The sequence below is a fragment of the Cryptococcus neoformans genome, chromosome 13, assembly GCF_000149385.1.
Source record: "Cryptococcus neoformans var. neoformans B-3501A chromosome 13, whole genome shotgun sequence".
Classification (NCBI taxonomy): domain Eukaryota; kingdom Fungi; phylum Basidiomycota; class Tremellomycetes; order Tremellales; family Cryptococcaceae; genus Cryptococcus; species Cryptococcus deneoformans.
In genome coordinates this window covers 667,729-684,253 of record NC_009189.1, presented here as the reverse complement: position 1 = coordinate 684,253, position 16,525 = coordinate 667,729, and the positions used below count along the sequence as shown (strand labels likewise).

Here is a 16,525-nt window from a genome sequence, read left to right as displayed (position 1 = left end):
GTTAAATTAGGTATATATATATATATATATATATATGTAACGACTACCAACTCAAGAACCCCTTATCTGCCTTTTCCCCCGTCCTCGTCACACCCACCGCATTCCTCAATAACCCGGGAACGATCTTCCCCTTCAAAATCGTATCTTCCACCACCCTCGGTATCTCCTGCGGCGTCACCCTCCCATACGAGATATACGCTCCTGATGGGAAAAGGATGAGCATCACACCAGCATACTTGTGTCCCCCTAAATGATTGATATTGAAAATCCCAACTTCTCCCCCCTCCCCACCGTTCACCCCTTCAATCCCTTTGATCCGCCTTCCCATCTCCCGCTCCCGGTCCTCCTCTGTACCAGAGACCTCTTCGAGAGGGGGACCATCGAGATTGACGAGGGAAGAACCCGTTTCGTCTATTGTGATATCGTGTGCAGTGAGACAGGTGTGTAGAGCAGATCGGAGGAGTGGAGCTGCGATGTGGCATCGTTTGTCTCGGCGTTTGTGCGAGCCTACCTAACATATCAGTTGCCGAGTTTAGAATCAGAGAAAAGGGACTGACAAAGCAAGACGATAGCACGATAAGGCATCACCCAGCTCCTTCTCCTCTCCACCCCTTCTTCTCCTTTCCCTTCTTTCCCCGCCCTACCCAGCTCGCCACTCAGGACGCTTTCATATAAACATTTTGCACCTTCTTTTGAAGTCTCCACCTCGTGCACGACTTTCCAGTCGGGGAAGACCAAGACAGATTGATCGGTCGGATCGTTGGATTGGGAGATAAGCGAGGAGGAGTAGAGGGAAGGAGGGGCAGAGATGGGGCTAGATAAAGGTCGGGAAGGGGGAGGGAAAAGAGAGGAGGAAATGTATGGGAGGAAGTCTTTGTTGTTGTTGCCTTTAATGGAAGGCGCGGATTCGACGACTTTGTTAAGAAATTGGGCGAGAGAGCCTTTCTCGTCCTATTAAATCAAATGATTAGCTTTGTAGGGCATAGACAAGCTCCATTATTCATTGTCGAGCTTGAATTGACTCATAAAGTCGGTCGATTTAAGCCAAGTGTATCCTTTCCCAGAGCGAGCGCTAAGGTCCAAAGGTCGGCATACTCTACCGCAATGTAGTTGCAACCCAAACTCCAAGCCTAAGAGCAACCTCGGCCAAGAGTCAAATTGAAAAAACAAACTCACTGTATGATCCCTCTCCCAATCGCTTTTTCCCGTCGAAATCACCACCACTCTTCCCTTCCCACCCTTTGCACTCCCCGCCAAATCAGTCTCCCAATCTTGCTCGAACCCTTTAGGCAGTCCCTCAATCTCACCATACTTTTCCTCGACATATTCTTCGTAGGGTTTCCCACTGTATGCTTCCACTACCGTGCCCGCCCCACTTTCGATACCGGCAGCAGCGGGACATGGCAAGCCGCACGAGACGCAGTCAGACTCCGACACTGGCACATCAGCCTCGGCAAGTTTTTGGGCCAAGGCAGCGTTGGCCTTTTCGCGCTCTGGGGCATGGTGGCCAGGTGGGAGAGAGCCGTTTGTGAATGATGAGATAGCAGAGGAGAGTTTTCCGAACATGGCTTGTTGTCGATTGCAGATGAGATGAGAAAAGAGTCGACAGATGAGATCAAACGTGATGGGGTGTTCAGCACGCAGCTTCAGCACGCAGCAGCATCTCTTCCTTTTACTCGGCGCCGGACTTCGGCTTTGGCCGGGTTCGGTGCTGCCTGGTGCACAATATGTGCCGTTTATTATGTAACGCCGAGACTCGGACTTCAATTCTAGAGTGCGTGATTCGCTAATAAATAAGTTTATCAGCAGATAGCATAAAAGCACGCAACACACAACAGGTCCATGTGAAGAAGAAAAAGGAGACATCGGGAATACCGACGAGATGTCTTTTGTTCTTGTCAGAGCGGGTGACAGATAGGCGCGATAAGAGAGACTTGTTTGGCGTTTCGGACAGAATCTTCCATGACCAATCATCAATATTATGATGCAAATGCATGTATACTTTCCCGCCGTTTAAATACTAAAATACACAAAAACAGAGCCAGACTGGACGCAGTGGTTTAATGCCTATTGGTTAACACGAGTGAATTTTATTACTGGTTTCAAACAAGTCTGGCGACTTCGATCAAGGACCAAATAAGATCAAACTGAAAGCGATACAAAAGCGAGGAAAGGCTTCACTTCTCATCAAGAAACAAGACACAAAGACCATTTAACCCAATATCCAATTCACTAATGAATTTTCCTCTGAGCTCATCCCCGGTTCTACAATCGACCTTTCTTGGGAGGGTGGTGATGGTACTACCAGGTATACAGAATCTTGAACTACCCGGGATTGATTAGCATCAGAGTATGTTTTGATCTCGATCTTAGAATTGAAAGATGTGCTCACCATCATTCCATCCTTAGCCTGGATTCATCTTCAGAAACAGTACTGGAATCTCCAAAGCCTATGCTATTGGTGACTCCTTCGTCGCCAACTCCACCATGTAGGTCTAACCAGCTCCATAGCGCTGCTACTGCTGACATGTTGATGTGTAAGTACCTTTGGGGTTGCCGACAACAACCAGGAAAGTATCGACCAGTGCTACGATCTCTCTGATCCCATCCCAGTCCAGCAAAATAAAGGGTACAGCAGTTCATAGATGTGTGAATGGCATTTCAAAGGATTGGTAGCAATGTGATATGAGGATGTCATAGTCTAGAACTATGTTTCGTGGTGAACGAATGTATAATATTGAAAGTGCCGAGAGGTAATTCATGTCTATGATCTGCGTCTATGATCTGTCTCCATTCAGTTGAATAAGTCCGGCACTCAATGCAGGGCCAGTTTTGCCGTGGGGTTGGACCGGCGGAAGACTGCTGCTTGGCTGCTGAGGCCCGTCAATCTTTGCTACTTTTCTTTCAAAGTATACCGCAGAAAATATCCAAGCTATCGATAGCATTAAGAGAGTCCAATCGAGCAAGGTCTGGATAACGGCAGTATCGATAGCCTCTGCGAGGTCGGTAGAGCCAGTCCATACGACGTGTACCAATGATGACAGTGGTGGTCTCCAGAAGCACAGAGAAAGTTGGCTCTGACATATTTCCTAACATCCTATTAGTCAGTCGGTTGAACCGTAGATGTTGACCACATTTGACGTCCGATTCGACTTATGTTTGGATAGATAAAAGAGTGAAGATGATTTATATGTACATCATCAGCCGACTAATATGTGACAACTTACGTAAGATAGAAGTGCTGCAATAAGAAAGCTTGTTGTTCGAGTAAAAAGTCCCAGTGGGGGATGTGAACGCACTGAGATCGGGACAGTTTGTCAGTTTTCTTGTGAACATGCAGGCCAATCGGGAACTTTTGGCAGAGTGAGCTTTGGCGGAGTGAGAAGACGCGGTTGGCGGAGTCGCGAAAAATGATTTTTCGGCACTCCATCCATCGAAGCAGAACTCGCTCTGACGTCACGTTCCCGATTGCAACCCTTGGGCCGCTTTTTGAATTTAACTCCCTAATTAAGTTGTTAATTACTTATTTATGAATGGGGGGGTTGTTCGATACTTATTTAATAGCAGCTATATACTAAAATAATAGGGTAGACAAAATGCAGCTCATTGTTATTTTTTATTTCTGTTAGGGAAGCAAAGGGAGACCTGATTTCAGGGTGGAGGCTTAGGAAATGACGACAGAGAGTCTAGAACAGGCCCATAGGAATTAGTGAATTTGCTTCGCGACGCGAGTGACCTCGACAGAGACGCGTCTGTCTTTGCAACATGATAATCGCGTCTGTTGCGTTCTGAATCCTATCCTCTTCAACATCCAGCGCTCCAAGAGCAGTTTACCACCCTAAGAACAACGTAGTGAATATGCCAAGACGATCAGCTAAGTATAAAGCGACAGCACGAGCCAGAGAGCTCTATCGAATGGCGACTATCCTCAATCATAAGCAGCTCAAGACCAGTTTGTCCATTCCGTATCATGCTCTCAGGACATCTCGTTACCTCAATCGTCCGAAGAAGTATGGTCAGCTTCGTAGTAGGGATGCTGTTGCCAGAATTACAAGCATTCATGAGATACCAGATGAGGATTTCCGCCGCAAACTGCGCGTCAACCATACGGAATTTCGAAAGCTTCTCTGCCTTATCAAGGACCATCCAGTTTTCGTCTCTCATGGTCCAAGAAAGCAGGCGAACCCCCTTTTACAGCTTACAGTTGCGCTCTATCGACTGGGACATTGCGGATGTGCTGCGAGCACTTTTGAGATAGGAGAGCAGTTTGGGGTGTCAGGTGAGTGCCCACGCCACACTGCATCCAGAAACATTAAACCGTTTCTTCGAGATTGATTGTTATCCATCAGAGGGCACGTCGGCCATATGGACGACTCGGGTAATCAAGGCCATCCTGTCATTGGAGCGAAACAACGTATACTGGCCAGATGAAAATGAGAGGAAGGCTATAGACAGGCACTTTGAAGAGGAGGAGGACATTCCTGATGGATGTGTGGGGATTATCGACGGCTTCCATGTTCCCTTCGCTTACAAGCCTGCTCGCCATGATGCTGTCGATTTCTTTTCATACAAAGGGCGCTACGGCTTCAATATCCTAGGAATTTGCGACCATTTGAAGAGGATTCGGTACTTCCAGTACGGTTATCCTGCTTCTGCTCATGATGCTCGTATCTTCAAGAACTGTTCTCTCTTTGAAGAGGCTAATGCCGACGCTCAGAGTAACAGAGAAGCCATGTTGCAAGGCCGAGCTGTTCATTCAGAAATGATCAGTCAAGGTGAATATCTTTTGGCAGATTCGGCATTTCCTGCTGGGGATTGGTGTGTACCGCTTTTCAAGCGTCGGAGAGGTCAGAACGACCTTGATCGGCCAGAAGTAAGTTTATTTGTCCGCATATCTCATGTATAGACCTACATGCTCATATATACAACAGGCCAAGTTCAATAAGAAGTGTTCGAGTGCCCGAGTCAAGATTGAGCATGCCTACGGAATCCTCAAAAACCGCTGGCAGAGTCTTAGGAGCCTTCGCGTGAAGATTCGCAATGTCAGAGATGAAGGCGTTGCGACATGCTGGATCCGGGCCTGTGTGGTATTGCACAATCTGCTCATTGACACAGGTGATTGGTACAATCAACTGGATGGTGACGCTGATGAACCTGATGATTACATCGACATCGAAAGGATGCAAGAAAGGATGGAGAGGGTGTTAGAGCGGCACAGGGAAGAAGAGGAGGATGAGGCACGTGATGCAAGAGATGCTTCGAATCTCACGCGAAAGAGGGTGATGGAGCGAATGCAGGAAATAGAGCGCAGGGATCTTCTATGATCATATCTGCAGGGGAGAGGAAGAGACGACTGAGAATGCATATCATAATTATAGAGAGGGAGCTCCAGGCTCAGGCCCCACCATAACTTTCGCCTCCTCCCAACTTTTCCCAGACCTCATCAGCATCTCCATCTTCCTGTTCCAACTCTCCGCCAACATCTTCATCTTTTCTGTCGCCGCATTCTCCCGTGCTATCGTCACATTCTCCTGCGCGATATTCACCATGTCTGCATGATGTTTCTCCTGCACGGAGATTTTCCGTTCTTGAACGGCCAATAGCTCCTGATGCCGCCGATCGTCGTTGCCCTCCTGCCTCATGACCAGCTCATCCATCTTGTCATCTGCCGAGACAGCCTTTGCCTTGGAAGACCTTATGGATGCTCTCTGGCTCTGGGTTTGGGCTCGGATTGGTGTAGACACTGAGCCCAGCACAGATGAGGACCGTGCAGGTTGAGACGAAGAGCGGCTCTCCCTGCGGATAGCTGCAATGATTGGAGCATCTGCCTCTGACTCGGTCTCGCTAGCCTCACCTGCACCGTCCCCAAAGAGACCACCATCCTCTCCTGACAACTCATCTTCCGAGTCATCAGCAGCCATTTCGCCCCTTTGGCGCTCTATCAAACCATCGAGAGCAGCGAGATCTCTGTCGGGACGATTGAGAGAGGCGTGGAGGGTCGAAGAGGCGTGGTGGGCAGTGACGGAGGCCCTGTCGCCAAGGACAGGTAAAAGGATCTCGTAGAAGGGGCAAACCTTCTTTCGTTGAGCTATTAATGTTCAGTTAGCCACGACGTGCCCATGCTGCCTGCCAAAGTACTTTTACACACCAAGGAGACTCTCGTCGTCGATCTCCATCGCCCCAGCACCACTCCCGGTCCCTATCTGGGATGCCTTAGTGAAGCTCTCGACAATTTGATTGATCTTTCATCATATCAGCGCTCATTTTGACCCCCCAAAACTTCCTTTTCCGGTAGGTCACTCCAACCTTATGCTGTCATGCGTCATGCACCTTCCGTCCGTCTTGCGCGTTCGGCCGCCGTTGGAGAGATCGGAGCTTATAAATTATTCGTTCATGCTCGAGAAACAACACTAATGTTGCTTCCATTGCCAGGCGGACACTTTTTTGAATCCCAGATTTAATTCTACTAAAATGGCTGCCGATTGTATACCCTCTGTAATAATAATAAAAGGAGATCTTGCTTCTGTTGGAGGGGAAATTTGCGTCCGCCGTTGATTACGTCACTGACGACCTCCACTTTACTACATTCTTAAGATAGTCTTGGCTCCGCTTCTTGTCGGCCGGTTCGCTTTCGTTCGTGGTCGGTTGTCTTTGTTGTTGTTGCTGCCTTTTATTTCGCGAACATTTGAACCTCCGTAAGGTCAGCTTTTGTTTGAAGTAATTACGTACCTGAAATCTCGCTCTTGAGTTCGCTCTCTACGACTGTACACTGCGAGTAATCACAAGCACACGGCTTCAACATGGCACGTAAGTTGAGAAAGTTATCACTGGAGAACCGCAACTGATATTTTTTCTACAGTCTGTATCCCCCTAGTTTGTAAGTACTTGTCAGAAGAGAGGTATAGGGCGAATGCCAATTAATTCTCTTGAAAGGTGGGTTCCCAGAAAAGGTCAGTTCTTTGACACTGTCGTCTCATCCTAGCGCTAATTCTTTATTCAGTTCAAGCAAGATAATACTCCATCACAAGGAGGCCGCATGTGTCCAAGATGTCATAATCGTAAGCGAATATCTATATCAGTATGACCGGTTCCCTATCGCGTACTGACGCTAGAAAAGCTGCCGTCGGTATGTTCGGAATTTTGTTGGCACAAGGCCACCTGAACTGAACTGAGTGCGCAGTTGGTGGTTCAACTCGAACTTGGTTTGAATTCTTCTGGATTCCTCTAATTCCTTTCGTCAAGCATCATATCTGGCTATGTACCATCTGCAGTATGTTCTCTCTTTTAAAGTCAGCCTCTGCTTCCTGATACATATATTTTGCTTGATAGGATGGGAAATGCGCCAAGGTGATGGACCTGAGCCTCAACCTCCAAATGCCTATGCCCAGAGACCGCCGCCACCAAACTCATACCCGCAGCCTGGACGTTAAGGGATGAGCATCGACTGATTTTGGGGATAAGTGTATTTCTCAGTTTTGATAGGGAGTAGCGGTTATACACGGAGTTCGCGTTATAGGCTGTATGGGGGTGTATAGTAGTAGAGACAAATAAAACGGTATCCCCATGAATTGCTTGTGAGTACCATATAGGCTATAAAAATGGTGGCTATGTGCAGAAGCTGATTTCAAGGGTCCTTCGATTGTTTGGTTTGTCAGGTCCATCAAAGGTGTCAAAGCGTTTTCAACGTTGATTGTCATTGAACATAACCACATTTTGAAACGTCTCAGTTGCGTCAATGAAGCACTCCAATTTCCGTCTATATTCAAATTCCGCTTATTGCTCTGTAAGACTGATTTATTGTAAGGTACTCACAGCAAGTTAGAGTTGTAAGTTGTAATTGTAGGGCCAGGTGAGGTGACATCCAATCACGCAAGGAAGCAAACACAATCCCCTTTGGGGGGAAAACGGGTCACTCTCTGTCTCCATAAAATCGACGACTGTCGTCTATCATTACCCAAGTCAGTCTTCTGGGCTGTAAACTGAGTATAGGGTTCCCACCCGACTTTGCTGTTGCAAACCCTCGACTTCCCAAAAAAGGCCGTAGCACAAACAGGCGAGCCTTCAAGCTTCAAAGGTATGTTCCTTTGTCTCAATTCATTAGGCATGTTCCTTTGCCTCAATTCATCTCGGCATTCAAGCCTTTTAATAAAGGTGCCTTTGAGATACTCTCTATGCTGGTAACCTACACGGTAGACAGCTGCTTTTGGATTGGAACGCATCTGGGTTACGAAGGATCAGCTTTGGTGAAGGAGTTTGGTGGTGATGAGGTGACAGAAGGACGTAGTAGTCTCCCGCATGAGTTGCCACGCCGAGTCCCCTGAGCTCCCTCTTAATATACTACTCGCAGTAGCCCCATCTTCATCTTTCCTTCTCCCTCAAAACCCAGTTCACTATGGTACGCCTTTCCCTCGCCCCTTTACTGATAGCAATACTGGCACAAAATGCTCGGTCAGACAGCAATCTAGATCTCAGTCGTATCAGGTCGTCGTATACACCTATGCCTCTGTATAGAAATGGTGCCGGGACGAACATTTTGACAGTGGGAGTTGGTACGCCAGGGGTGGTCATGAATTTGACGTGCTGTACGTACAACTGGTAGTCCCTCAAGAAAGCCACAGCTAACTTTGAGATAGCCACAAATGTTGAGTTTCTGTTAGTCGCTACCAATGATTGCGATGACTGTGTTGAAGATGACAATGTGTAGGGGTAATCTGCTCGAAACTTTTAGCGGTTACTGATGTCAATGATAGCTACACAGTCACTGACTCATCTTCCATCGTTGTAAGTGCAAGATGCGGGCAACATTTGGGAAGCTATGCAGTCATTGATACATAATCAGACATCTCAAGATGCCTTTATACACACCTTCATCTACCCAGCCGGTATTTCTTCAACTCTCTCCCTCCGCGGACAATTTGCAACGGAGAGCCTCACAGATGAAAGGGATGATTCTGATGCCAACCGACCCATTGGACTCATCACTGAAGTACAAACAAATGATCCGGATGGGGACTTCGACGGAGCAAATGTGGAGCTTAGTGACGGAACAAGTGGATTCTGGGGAATGGGGGTTTATCAAGTGGATACAACAATTTCTTTTTTTTGCATAATTGTCCAAAGCTCATTTTGACATGGTAGGCGGATAAATCCCGATCCATGTTCGGCGACATGATCACTGTCAACGGGAGCGGATCGTCTTCTCAAGAAACCTCGTTCGCTGTCGGTTTCGACATCAATAACTATTCTACTTCTACTGCTGAGCAGGCTGGTATTATTCACTGGGGCGGTGTACCTAACGGAAGCTGGACTGGAAACTTGTGGGTTGGCTATGGTGTTTGTCAACCTTCTTGGAGACTGATTATGATTATTACAGCAACTGGTTGGACGCCAACACGTCAGTGGCAGGGAGCTGGGGTTTTGGCCTCGATTCCATGAGGGTATCCGATGAAGTTATTAACCTCGATAGTTACTATGTAAGTCAGCATTATTCCTAGCCAGACTGTTGCTAAGTATCTATTAGGGCTCCATTGATCCGGGATTTGACGAAATTTACGTACCCACTTCCGTGGCCGAAAAATTCTTTGCCAAGATCTCTGGGGCACAGCGCGACACAATAGACACTACTCGTCGGGTAAGCGTCTTTCACAAGAGACATTTTAACGATACCTTATCGACCCTCTGACAGAATCTTCCATGCGGCACCAATATCTCCATGACTCTCATAATCTCTGGCGCCGCGTACGCTGTTGCTTCGTCTCAGCTTGTACAGGCTCGAGACGTCGCAGGGCGGACGTGTTGGGGTTCAGTGGTAGCGTGGCAGAATAATAGCTTGGCCGAACAGAAAGGCGAAATTCGTCTGGGCACGCCTTTCATGTCAAATATTTACTCGTGCGTGGTGTTTAGATATGTGAACGCAAAGCTAATTAAAGATTTTAGTGTTTTATATTATAGTGACAGCGCCCAATATGTTGGTCTGGCGGGTAAGCCAAACAGCGTCAACGCCCACAACCTCGCCGCCCGCTCTGAGGGTCATACGAACACCAAGCTTGCTGGAATCCGTAAGCTCACTTGTCAAAACCCCTCCCCTCCGCGCATCCTGACGACTGCTTCGTAGTCATTGGAACACTTCTGGGTGTTGTCCTTCTTCTATTTGCTATCTGCTACTCTCGGAACCGGAGTTCATTCCAATCCATCTACTATCGAGCTGTTCGTCGACAACACAGAGCTCAAATGAATGTGATGGTTCGCAGCGCCATTCTGCCACCTCATCAAATGATGGCCATGCCCATAGCAAACCCTGCTATAATGGGCCCGATGAGACCTATGCCAATGGGCGGACCTGGAAATCCGATGACGAGTGGTATGACCGGATTGACTTTCGCTGGTGGGGGTTATCAACCTGTTGCCCCACCAGCATATCAACACCCTATCAACGCCGGGCAACCTGCTGCTAGTTATGACCAGACACAATTGCTTCTCGCGAACCATGACCACAACAACAATGATCAGCACCAATTCGAGAAGATGCCTGTCGTCGTCGAACAAAAGCCCCAAGGTTTCTACTCCCCTCGCTTACAGGAGACCTCCCCTCCTAGATCATCTTTCTTACCTTTCATCCCCCGCTTGTCCGCCATCTCACATCAGGGTCTTAGACCTCAAAGCTCTTCCGCAGGGTACGCCCGACCCTCCCAATCAGGCGAACCCAAAGTCCGTTTCGGTTCGACAGGCGTTCGAATAGCAAGATCGGCGTCGTCGATGTCTGCCGGCAAGTCTGTCAATGAATTTGGTATTCTGGACGGCAGCGGTCGGGACCTACAGTCGGGAGTTAAGGGAAGAGAAGCGAGGAGGGAGAAGTTTATGCAGGATTACGCCTCTGCAGGTAATTTAGGTGTCCAACAAACTTCTCATTACACGCCGTTCCCAGGAGCTAGTAACGTATCAAACCCACCATCGCGATACTACAGTCCCTCACAAACGCATGTACAGATGTATCCTACCGTAGCACTCCAAGCAAACGGTGATTATGCGCATTCACAAACCTCAGAGAAAAAGCGGTATTTCTCATGGAAACCGGGAGGTGATGCGGGCAAGGGATTATACAAGCCGGTACTCGGTGGGATGAGTGAGGCCAGTGAAGAGCAAACAGCGAGAAAAAGTTGGTTCGGAGCGAGAAGTGGGGGTTGGAAAGAGGCGGAAAGGGCAAGGGATCGAGAGAGGCTGGCGCAAGGGGGAAGAGAGTGCGTAAATTGAAGAAAGGAAAATGGGACGTGTATCTTTAACAGACTTTTGGGTTATACCATTCCAATCTAAGCATGCAAATATCACTCGAGGTAAAGAATGAGGTGTCCGCGAACCACCATCCTTCGGTATAAGAGCCAAACATTCATATCAATTCTGCAAACGTCTTCGGCGGAAAAAAGAAATTCTACACTTCAGCTTTTCCTTACTCGTAGTACCTTTCTGTTCAAATCAACTGCCACTTTGGTGTGTGGGGGTATAGAATGAAGAACCTTTTATACATTGTTACTGGTGTTTATAATAAGAGAGAAAACAATGGAACGAAAAAGGAAAAAAAAAAGGGGTCGTCGTATCTAAGTTTCTTGTGTCTGTCGTTTCTTATGCATATGCTGCCGCTTGGCTTATGACAGGACTAACAGACACCATCAGCAAACCGTGGCTTTATCAAGCTCAACAAAATAAAACTCACTCATAGGCTCAGCCCCTCTGACATCATCCCCAGTCGTCCTTTCATACGCTTTTGTAGCGAAAAACCGTACATCCGCATCTTGATCCTCTTGCAATTTTCTCAATGCAGTTACAACCCGCCTGTGGACCAACTCCTGTCCTTCCGGTGTCTGAGCGAGTACAGAGGCGAGGGTCTCGAGGCACTTTGCGACGTTAAAACGGATGTTGGGAATGGCATCGTTGGCGAGGTTGAGCGCAGCGTCGAGAACGGTGTCTCGAATGATGGCGGTGTTGAGCGAGGGTGCCATCGTCTGTTTCTTGTTAATATTTTGTCAAGGTTATTTTTCAAGGAGACTCACGGTGATGGCAAAGATAGTGGTCATCCTGTACAAGTAGTTTTGATGGTTGCCCATCTCCAAAACCTTTGGTATAATGGTAGTCTTTGCCCACTCGACGCCGAAGACATCCGTCAACTTTTTCAGATTAATCGTAGCCGCTTCTCGGATAGAAAACACGGTATCGCCCAACCAAGACATGCAGAGAGACCCGAGCTTGTCGTCAAAGAATTCGACACCGAGCTGTTGAGCGAGAAGAGGGATGTACTCGATGATAGCTTGACGGACCCGCCATTGCTTGTCCTCGGCAAGAGTCATGATGGCGGGGAGGAGCGCTTGAGAGAGACGATCGATACCAATAACTTCATTAACCATGTCAAGCTTGCCGATCAAATTCAATCGGACATCGCTGAATTCATCCTTGAGGAGTTGCAAGAACAATGGGAGTAAATGCTCGATGGTAGCGTCCTTGCCGAGCAAAGGAGCAAGGCCAGAAATCTCCATGGCGAGGGCAGCACGAACGTGTTGAGATGAGTCAGTGGATAGGTCTCGGACGCAAGGCAAGAGTCGGGCGAGGATGACTTCCTTGTCAACGAGCTTGGCAAAGCCTATTCAAACTCAGCCTGAATATTCCATAGTTTCTAATGAATGTATAACTTACCAGGCACCTGACCTGACGCCGCGGTCCTGACTTCTGCCTCGTTATCCTTCAGCAGACCAACAAACGCACCAACAAGCTCCTCCCTGATGATACTTTCCCCCGCGCTCTCCGCAAGCCCAACGAACTCGTTGGCAACCATGTATCTCACCCTCCATGACTTGTCAGTGATGCTGGCACGCATCGGTTCGAGCAAGTTGGTCTTGGTCTCTTCGTCGGAAAGAGCAGCAGCAAGGGCAATGAGGTCGGGAATGGTGAGGAGACGAACGGAATCTTGGTCGTCGCCGGCGAGTTTACGGTACATCGGGATGAGTTCGGATACGATGGTATCGTGTTGGCCAGAAGTCTCAGAGACAACCTTGGCTAGGGGCTATACACAGTTAGTCGAGTCCATTGTTGAAGAGGGGGGAAAATCTCACGCCAAGAGCTTTCGCAGCAGCTCTCCGAACCATAGGAGTGTCGTCGTGGCAAAGCGCGCCAAAGAGCTTCCTCATTTCCTCTTGAGAAGACGAGCTGGCATTGGGATAAGGTGCGGCGAACAGAGCGCAAGCAGAGGTTCGACTGGTAAACCACTCTCCTGTAGAAAGTCGCTTGACGATAGGAAGGAAATATTGTTCGAGATCTTGAGCAGAAAGCAACACTGAAATCTTGGAAATGCTCTCCGCGGCCTTAGCGGGATGTTAGCTCAGAAAACCAACATTCAACCACTCCTAAACACACCTTCTCCCTAACCAAAGTCTCCTCCACAGCAGTCAAGTTTTCCAAAGGTCCCAATATGACATGGGCATATTCCTTCCCGCCGACATACTCTACAAAGTTGCCTAGTTCCTCCGCAAGCACTAACAACACTTCGTCCTCGTCATCGAGCTGGTACTGGATAAAAGGGATGAGTTCTTCTCGCGTACGGGAAGGGCCAAGAGCGAGGGCGATTGTAGAGAGGCGTCTGATAGATGAAAGACGAAGGACGACATCCTCAGACTTGAGCTCATCCATAAGGAGGTGGATAGGGTAAAGGTCCGAGTTCGGGTCTGACATGGCGGTATAGGTGTCGTTGGGAGCGCGAGAGCGAGTGAATTCTGAAAATGCGATCCGGACTGAGTAATGTGTGCAGATCCGGCTGGAGAAACGATGAAAGGAAGATACTGCTAGTAGACCAAATACACCCAAAGCACAACCACCACTCGGCTCGTCACCGCGTAACGACATCTAGGCGTCACACATAACAACGGGATCAAGTTACGGGGTTACAGAAGTGGCACTCGTATTCTCCATTTCCTTTACAACAACAATAAAAATAAAGACTGGCTATTAATGAAGCACGTAGATGTGATATGATAATACGCGAAAGCATACCCTTTGTATGGATAATGCGAATTTTAACCCCTTGCCCTGCAAGTGCAAAGATACATCGAAAACACAGGACAAACATGGGACGAAATGCGAGTACACGCGACGGCTACTATATACACAAGACAACGAACATTACCGACAACTGAACAAACGACAAGGATCTTCGGCATCATTATAACTCCCTGGAAACGTTCCCCTCGGCCCTTTTCCTCTTTGAAACGTCTGGCCTTGGCGACTCCTCTAGTCGTTTCCTGGATAGTTCGGTAGCAACCTCGGCTGCTAGTTGCGTAAGTGCGTCAAGCTACAAACCAAGGCCAAACGTCAGCCTGGTAATTTGCCCTTTTAAAAACTCACGCTCATGCCTGGGATGCTATTCTCTCCATTCGGGCGAATTCCCGGAGGAATGCTCATATGGGCAGAGGGAACGCTTGACCCGTATTCGCAAGACATGGACTGCGGTGCTCTTTAGCCTGTTTCGTAATCGACAATCCAGAGATCACCTACTGCGCCACCCCAACTGAAACTATCAATCCATTCCTTAGGTTCTCCATTATCCATCTCCACATATCTATTCCAATTCCAACCTCTAACCCCGCACTCTTCGTCTTCATCACCGTCAAACTCCTGCCCCTCGTCCCACGAAAACATCTGGAACTGATACCTACTCAGCCATTGCTCAGTTCCCTTCATGGGTACTGTCTGAATCCTCTTCAACGGACTTGGTGCATGCGGCCGACGATAAGTATTGCCACGAATCTCTGGAATATCGAGGTCATGAGTTGGAAAGGATGCTTGGGCGACTAGATCGGCTGGAGTTTGATCATGTCTTTGGGTCTGGGTTTGAGTCTGAGTTTGAGTTTGATTTCGACAACAGCCTTGTGGGGTACTGGCTACCTTGGGAGAAGAAACAGCCAGAGCTGGAGCTGGTGCGTGAGGGTAAGGGCCTGGATTAACCTTGTTGGGTTTGGGCATTGATGACTTGTTGCGGCGATGGCGTCGAGAGTTAGGCATGGGGATGACGTTGAGCTTTGGAGTGGAAGTTGATCAAGATAAGTTGAATAACTAGTGGAAGACTGAGGTCGAACAGCGGGGGGCCAAGGCCGAGCAATAGATGGTTTAACTATTTGTATGGCCTTTGACAGTGGGTAAGCAGAGTTGCGCCAGCCAGTGGGTATGAACAAGACATGGGTTATCGGACAAAACTTGGTCCTAACAAAGCAAACAGAGCAGCCCAGGCAGAAATGGCTGTGGTTTTTTCGTACAACAACGTTGAGGAACCAGCCAGCTTGACTAGACTAGCTCCGTCCAGGAGGTCCGTGCGCAGCCCACCATTCTTTAGCCAACTGTCAGTACGTCTCCACCCCTTGCCCAACAACTTATCGTCTCTCTCACACTGTGCTATGCACCATCTCATATGCAGCTAGGGTCTGATACATACACATAAGGCTTTCCCAGCCGCTTCCAGCTTTGTGCTTCAACAAAAACTACAAACTAATTACTTCAACAACATGCTAATTATACAATCCTTCAACATTCTTTATTTTCACTATTGGACTCTCTATCGATTACACGTTTCAACTCTACGTCGCCCGTCAGCGCTTATCTCAAAGACTGATGAGGAAGATGGAACTTACTTCGTTACAGCATAATTCTCTATCATTTCGACCATGTACACTCATTTGGCAAGTCTATAGGAGACGGCTTGGGTGCCCCAGGACATACAGCATTTCTCCCCAAAGGCTCTCGCCCCTTCTCATCCCACCTCTTTCCTTGTCCGTCTTCCTTCTGGCTTACCAAGCTCGTCAGGTCCTCCACAATTTCGTCATCGCTTTCGCTGGACTCGTTGACGACAGTTTCTGTGGGATACTCGGCAGGATATAGGGGGGGAAATTGGGCGGAGTATTCGGCGAGCGGGGTAATGATCATGAATGAGATTGTAGAAGCCCTCCGTGAAGAGGTTTGGCTCGTTGGCGAGTCGGGTGTTTGGGCAGGGGTTTCTTCTCCGGGGGATGTGCACTGTGGGTAGGAGAAGGAAGGGAAGGGGAGTTTGAATTGGATGATGAGTTTGGATAGAGATGGGGTCTTGCGGATCGGCATGTTGTTTGAATAGATAGAAACTGGGTTGAGTGACGGGGGTGGAAGAAATGTGGTAGACGGAGGCAAGTCGTCGTACGGTGTATGTGAAGTTGTAGTTGTGGTGACAAGGTGTGGTAAGAGTGATACAGGAGGATTCTCAATCACTCAAGGACAAAATATTGCAAGATGATTGAAATGGTAACTCAGGTGAAGAAGAGGAGGAAGAATGGGACAACACCACAACGCAGCTTACAGCCTTAATATAACCAAAGGCTGCATCCTCAACGAGCAGCGTACAGCATATATTCTTTCGGTGAAGAAAACGACTAAAAGTTGTTATCCGGCGAAAAGGCAGCAGATACAGGGCCAAGAAATTTACACTTTTGTTGCGCCAAGGCCAGACATTCAAAAAAGTCTTACC

At 48.1% G+C, this 16,525-nt stretch overlaps 7 protein-coding genes across 7 annotated transcripts; 2 read left to right on the top strand and 5 right to left on the bottom strand.

Annotated features, from left to right (window-relative positions):
- Positions 1-43: 43 nt before the first annotated feature.
- CNBM2010 (hypothetical protein) lies at positions 44-1,566 on the bottom strand (the record flags this gene model as incomplete). Its single annotated transcript, XM_766950.1, has 3 exons — positions 44-507; positions 558-951; positions 1,177-1,566. The coding sequence occupies 3 exons, from the start codon at positions 1,564-1,566 to the stop codon at positions 44-46; spliced, it is 1,248 nt and encodes a 415-aa protein (XP_772043.1).
- Positions 1,567-3,858: 2,292 nt separating this feature from the next.
- Positions 3,859-5,324, top strand: CNBM2000 (hypothetical protein; the record flags this gene model as incomplete). Its single annotated transcript, XM_766949.1, has 3 exons — positions 3,859-4,279; positions 4,350-4,873; positions 4,932-5,324. The coding sequence occupies 3 exons, from the start codon at positions 3,859-3,861 to the stop codon at positions 5,322-5,324; spliced, it is 1,338 nt and encodes a 445-aa protein (XP_772042.1).
- A 48-nt stretch (positions 5,325-5,372) lies between these two features.
- CNBM1990 (hypothetical protein) lies at positions 5,373-6,319 on the bottom strand (the record flags this gene model as incomplete). The annotated part of the gene is made up of 3 exons (XM_766948.1): positions 5,373-6,088; positions 6,149-6,242; positions 6,314-6,319. The coding sequence occupies 3 exons, from the start codon at positions 6,317-6,319 to the stop codon at positions 5,373-5,375; spliced, it is 816 nt and encodes a 271-aa protein (XP_772041.1).
- Positions 6,320-8,815: 2,496 nt separating this feature from the next.
- Positions 8,816-11,250, top strand: CNBM1980 (hypothetical protein; the record flags this gene model as incomplete). The annotated part of the gene is made up of 7 exons (XM_766947.1): positions 8,816-9,079; positions 9,139-9,317; positions 9,374-9,473; positions 9,521-9,631; positions 9,686-9,888; positions 9,937-10,058; positions 10,115-11,250. 7 exons carry the CDS (start codon positions 8,816-8,818, stop codon positions 11,248-11,250), a joined length of 2,115 nt encoding a protein of 704 aa, XP_772040.1.
- A 389-nt stretch (positions 11,251-11,639) lies between these two features.
- Positions 11,640-13,713, bottom strand: CNBM1970 (hypothetical protein; the record flags this gene model as incomplete). Its single annotated transcript, XM_766946.1, has 6 exons — positions 11,640-11,650; positions 11,708-12,002; positions 12,045-12,628; positions 12,682-13,048; positions 13,098-13,346; positions 13,399-13,713. The coding sequence occupies 6 exons, from the start codon at positions 13,711-13,713 to the stop codon at positions 11,640-11,642; spliced, it is 1,821 nt and encodes a 606-aa protein (XP_772039.1).
- Positions 13,714-14,200: 487 nt separating this feature from the next.
- Positions 14,201-15,039, bottom strand: CNBM1960 (hypothetical protein; the record flags this gene model as incomplete). The annotated part of the gene is made up of 3 exons (XM_766945.1): positions 14,201-14,329; positions 14,383-14,481; positions 14,533-15,039. 3 exons carry the CDS (start codon positions 15,037-15,039, stop codon positions 14,201-14,203), a joined length of 735 nt encoding a protein of 244 aa, XP_772038.1.
- A 645-nt stretch (positions 15,040-15,684) lies between these two features.
- CNBM1950 (hypothetical protein) lies at positions 15,685-16,125 on the bottom strand (the record flags this gene model as incomplete). The annotated part of the gene is made up of 1 exon (XM_766944.1): positions 15,685-16,125. The coding sequence occupies one exon, from the start codon at positions 16,123-16,125 to the stop codon at positions 15,685-15,687; it is 441 nt and encodes a 146-aa protein (XP_772037.1).
- Positions 16,126-16,525: the final 400 nt, after the last annotated feature.